Below are 5878 nucleotides of genomic sequence, written 5' to 3' on the forward strand. Positions count from 1 at the left end.
CCCTGATTGCTATAGCGGTAGTCCTCCCACTGGATATGGAAGTGCAGCTCGCAGCAACAAAACACTGGCTGAAGAAAAAGTGCTTCGAGGATTTAAGAAGACAAAATATTAATGTAAGTTGTGTAAAAGAGGCTAGACTCTATTTTGAGAGTAAGTGGGAGAAGGAATGGGAACAAGAGTCATCAGCTCACTCAAAACTCTATATTCCGAGCGTGAGCATACGAAATTCTTGGACACACTTAAACCCGACCAAAGGATTGGTTCATTACATAATAGGACACGGTCCTTACGGATCGTACTTAAAAATATTTAAGCTCATGAAGACAATTGTAAGCAGTGTAAAACCTTGGATACTCCTGAGCATAAAATTCTTGCATATCAAAATTATAATTCCAAATATATTTTGGACCTGAGAAGGAACCTGGTAGATTTACAGCAACCATTGTTTTGGGAGACAGGTAGAAATTTTCCATCTTAAATAAACTCGCAGGTGAGATCTCAAATACTGAAGAGTCGCAGTACAGTCCAAAGAAAAACCGCAGCTCAGTGTCCCGATGGAATTGGTGAACATCAGGACCTACGAAACTCGCTCAAGAAAAAAAGAAAAAGAGCTGCTCCAAGATAGAAGATTAGAGAGTGGAAAGATTCTATGAGGATGGTCCAACTTCGATAAATAGACGAAAGTTATACATTACCTCTTTAAGAGGAAGAAGACGTCCGGAGTAAAGTATGATGAAGACTTTGGTGTGTGCTCTGTTGTGATGTTGTGATTAGTGCTAGTACCATTGGAGGACTTTGATGAAAAGACATGTAGTAACTGAAGACAACTCTAAAAGTGTGTCATAAGAGATCCTGGAAGATACTCTCCCACCTGTGGTCCACCAGTCGAGAGAAGCTGCATCCTATTCCAGGACCAAGATGTTAGATGTTAGAAGGTTTCACCATAAGAACAAGATGCCTGATGCTTGATTCAGCCAGCTGACAGAAGAGGAAGCCATGGGAACACCCCTAACTTTGGGATAGTCCCTCTCTTAATTCTGAATGAGAGTTTCTAGCCTACGGACGATTATGGAAACTCCCACTAGATCTTAGTCACTTTTTCAAAGATTACATCATTTAATTTTTGAAGAGTCTAAGAACTCATAGTAAAGTATTTGCCTAATAATTATATGTAAATTATGCTGACCCAGAGTTATATGTTTTATATTGTACGTAAATATCTGATTCTAATATTTTGTTTCTATTTATTAACTCGTATTCTCTTTTTTCTTTCTGTATTTTTTCTCTTTTAATATTTTAATCGAAATTAAAGTTCTAAGTGAAAAGCAAATAAGCCTTGGTTTAAAATTCTTAGGTGGCAAGGCCTAGTATTCACTCTCCTTGCTCCTCTCAAAATCCTTATCTCCTAATCCAGAATGGGGCACAACCGCTCTCAGCAAAAAATATGGACACAACAACGCCAGGCTACGGTAACTGCGCTGGGAGAGAGGGTGCTTTTGAGTGCGAGGTGAGAGGTGGTTGGAGGACCTCGTCCCCAGTGCCCCATACCCTGTCGGGGAGGCTTCGGCCTCCTTCCTCTATGTGTTAGCCGGCCATCCTTATGATAGTCCACGCTTGGTAAAAACAAACCACCGAGTACTGCTTCACAAAATAAAGCGCACACTGGTAACTCTCTATCGACAATTCGCTCGAGGTACTTGAGAAAAACAAAGTCCACGGAGACAAAACAATAGTCACGCGAGAGTGTAGCGCGGGGATGCTCTCTCTACGAAATCCGGGTAAAACTGTCGTTTGGCCTCGTAGCACTCTCGATTTATACCACTTTCAAATTTATCCGTTGAAAAACACGCTAAAGTGGCTTGGCTTGGGTTTCCGAAGAGGTGGAAATGACCTCTGTCCATTGTCTTGAAACGCGGTCACCAGGCGTGTCCTCGATTCTTGCAGGCTCGGGCTCCAGCTGATTATCCTGGTCATCCGTGAAAAATAGGTTCGCCTCCCCGCAGCGACTCTTCGGCAGTCCCGACGAAAATAGGTCTTCCCTTTCTCCCGTGTTGGTGCAAATATGTTATGTTCTAGGCCGCAATGACAGTTGGCCTGTCACTCAGGAAAAACTCATCTTCCAACTCCCGACGTCTGGCTCGGATACAAATTTATCCACAAAATAAATCAAACCTCACACTTTTATATTTGAACATAAGATGAATCAATAAACAAAAATTATTTATATCGAACTGCGTTTCACATGTCACTGGATACCGTGACACGCGCTTGTTTGTGAATTGGACCCGATACGAATTAGGGTGAACGCGTTCGATTACAGTACCAGGCCCGGTGAAACGTCCAGCAAATTCTCTACAAGTTGCGATGTGCTGGGTGGCATCGAAAATAAGGACTTCATCGAACGTATTAAACAAGATTTGAGAATGTCGTCGGTCATAAGCTGGCTTAACGGCGTGGTGGCGAGCTTGGAGATGTTCTGCGGCCGCTGCACGTGCCTTATCCAGGATATTAAATCTCATTTCATTCTCTACGCTTGCACACACGCTCCTATGGAGCATCGCGGACCAGGGAGTACGGGGTTCGAAACCATGCAAAAGATAGAATGCCGAAAAACGCATATTCTGCTGGCGGGCCGTATTATAAGAAAAGAGAGCGGGGCCAAGATACATTTCCCAATTAGTGTGCGAGGAATTTACATAGTTCTTAAGAATCAGTTGCAAGGAAAAATGTACTTTCTCCTGAACACCCAAGGAAATATGACACGCCGTGGGCGCGAACTTGAGGTTTACTCTTAACTTTTCATTCAACTCCTGGAAATGCTTAGCAGTAAATGCGCTTCCTCCGGTCTCCGGGACCCCAAGAGGAATTTATTTTCTCTTCATATAGAACGTCGGCCGCAGTTTGAACCGACACGTCGGGAGTCGAACGTGCGACCATATACCGGGTTGAAAAGTCAGTCGCCGCTAGTATATATTTATGTCTGAGCGATCCTGAAGTCAATCGCGATGGATTGGAATGGTTTTTGCGGCGGATAAGTTAATAACTCGCCGGACGGATAACCGGCCGGCTTCTTGTGCAGATACGTTATACGAGTACTTTTGTTATAGGTAAAGAAAAAGGAATAGCGTCCTAGAATATAAAATCTGAAGCTCTTCAACGTATAAAGAATGGCCAGCAGTTCAAGATCAATGATCCCGAGCCTAGTCTCGAGATCTTTCAATTTTCGTGAGCAATACGCACAAGGGAGCCACGCCCCTTTAGAGTTTTGTTGCATCAATATCCCGGAAATCGCGGTAGTCGATGCATCAGTATAAACCCGAACTTCTTTGTCAGGCTTATACGGCAAGAGAACGGGAGCCGTAATAAGAGCCTTGTTAATGCTTCAAAGGCGTATTGTTGTTCCTTTGCCCATTGAAAACGCTTATTATTTCCTACCAAAGCCTGAAAAGGTGCGGCAATGTCCGACACCTGACGCACGGTTTTTCGCTGGATGTAGTGCGTAATAGAGTCAATAATTTCATCCGAGATAGAATAACCGAAACGGCCAACCGGTTCCCGAGGCCGATAATCTGGCTATAACCGAAGGAACATTTAGAAGGGGAACATTCAAACCGGCCGCCTCTAGAAACTTGAACAGTTGTTCGAGGGTGGTCAATAAGTACAGATCATCCATGTAGGAGGCGAATGTGGAAGAATCCATCTCTGCACAAGCCAGGAGAATCGACCTTGTTAATCCGGCGGGATTCGTGCTGGCGCCATTGCTGGCGCCCAAAATTAAGTTCAAAATGGCCTTTTCTTGACACTGTGAATACAGTATACGGCTTGCCGTCTTCCGACAGGGGTAACTGAAATTACGACTGGTGCAAATCAAGATTACAATAGAAACGTTTGCCGCCCATTTGATATAGAGTCTCATTGAGATCGTTCATACTAATTGCATCAAAGATGGTGTTCGAGTTCAGTGCACGAAGATCCTGCACCATGCGGTATTTCCCGTTATTTTTGCGCACGAGAAACACAGGTGAGTTGTAAGGGGACGTATATTCCCGGATGACCCCTTGCCGTAACAGGGAGTCGATTTGCGCATTCATTTCTTTTCTCAAATGAATGGGCACTGGGTACGGCCTTGACTGGAAAACAACATCGTCTTTCAGGCGAATGCGGTGTACGTAATTTGTAGCTCGACCCATGTCAGTTTCGGACCAAGAAAAACTGTGGGAATAGTTATTGAAGAGCTGCAATAATTGTTGTTTTTGTATGGCCGTAAGGTCCTGATTAATTTCGAACTGCATGTCAACCGGATATGCGTTACTTGCATCTTCAGTTTCTGTTGTGACATTCACCTGAGCCGGGGTGGGAAATATTCCGGCGGTGTCACGCGCAATGTCCCCGGTCGGGCCGGCCAGGATTTTCCATGCGTCAGCCGAACCAAGATGCCGGCCTTTGGGAATGGTAATCTTGTTCGTCAATGGATTGCTAATCCACAGAAGGTTGGTGTGTGCATTTAATAAAGCCCGAGGTATTAATAAACCAGATTTCTGTTGAAACGGCACGTCAGGTTCCAATAACGTGTCGGACTCGGCAATACGATTTACCAAGCCCACGGGAAAACAAAGATGAGAGCAAGGTTTCACTATTATCTTCCTCGCCGCGACGAATTCGGGAGTGATATTAGCCTTCATCATGTGCGCGAGCTTGATAGACAAGTCGAACGCCATGTGGGTAGTGGCCCTAAGAGTTAATTTGACTGGAGATCCAAAACGATATATTGTGAGATGATTTGTGAGGAAATCCAAAGTAGCCCGCTGATTACTTAAAAAAGTCGTTCCACATAATTGCACCCTGTTCAAACGTCGAAATAACGCGAAAGGGGTGGCGGAATGTAAAGCCATTTACGGAAAACGTTAAAAGCGCGATCTCCTTTACCGCAAGGGGTGTGCTTGACACACCCTGTATGAGAGTGGGAATCTTGAAACGTGGTGCACTGGCTGGAACGTCCTTGGCAACAATTACCGAAAGCATAGAACCCGTATCAAGAATGAAATCATATGGTTTACCTGCCTGCAATACACTAATAGATACCAACTCTGCGTTTGGGAACATATGAACGGATAGACAGTTAACAACTTGGGGTGTTGGCACATCTTTTCCCCCGGTCGCTAGTGGTCGTTTAAAATTATTTTCCATGGCCTGGCAAGGATCGGCTGTGCGATGGGGGTAAGAACCTCGAGAACACGGATTTCCGTCTCGGCGTTCCCCTTGCTCCAATCGCGGCGATGATGATTGAAAACATGGGGGCTGGAAACGTGAATTTCCGCCCGGCCACTGCTGGCTTCGGTCATGTCGGGAAGACCTGTTACAATCGTTGAACTGCTGGCGAAACTGGTCTTGGCTATAAAAAGTACCTTTAGAGGACTGGGCGCGGGAGTTTTGGGGGGCGCGATAAGAATCATCGCGCATCCTTACATCAGGAGGCTGCTGGCTGGGAGAAGCACTGGAAAGTGCATTCATCCTCCGAGACAAGTTCTTTAACTGTTCAGCGAGACCGGTCTCATTAGACGGAGGTCTCGGGTTCGAGTTACCTTCGTATTTATGCTTGAGCGAGTCTAGCTCAGCCTGAAGGACTGTGACTTTTTGTTCAAGGTCCGGAGTTCCACAGATCCGTGGGAGATCCTGAGCCGGCGCCGCGTCGTCTTGAAATGCGAGATTCTTGGGACTCTGCGCGTGAAGGTCGCCCATCTGGCGCAGCAGGGAATCGTTATTAGCGTCGGACAAAAGCTCTTGAGCCTTACGTTTTCTTATAAGGAACTGAAGTTTCTCGACGTCTTTTAAATCCGGTACAAAGTCCGGTAGGTAAGCGTTCTCGCCTGAACGTCTC

General features: G+C 45.4%; 1 protein-coding gene across 1 annotated transcript; it reads right to left on the reverse strand.

The window, feature by feature from the left end:
* Positions 1-3851: 3851 nt before the first annotated feature.
* LOC145989155 (uncharacterized) lies at positions 3852-4718 on the reverse strand. The gene has a single exon (XM_083124449.1). It carries the CDS (start codon positions 4716-4718, stop codon positions 3852-3854), a length of 867 nt encoding a protein of 288 aa, XP_082980575.1.
* Positions 4719-5878: the final 1160 nt, after the last annotated feature.

Source organism: Lepisma saccharinum, chromosome 6, assembly GCF_977018435.1.
Source record: "Lepisma saccharinum chromosome 6, izLepSacc3.1, whole genome shotgun sequence".
In the NCBI taxonomy this organism is placed as follows: domain Eukaryota; kingdom Metazoa; phylum Arthropoda; class Insecta; order Zygentoma; family Lepismatidae; genus Lepisma; species Lepisma saccharinum.

Excerpts from the sequence above, each read along its gene's own strand:
- LOC145989155 (XM_083124449.1), bottom strand. The coding sequence starts at position 4,718 with ATGGCGTTCGACTTGTCTATCAAGCTCGCGCACATGATGAAGGCTAAT.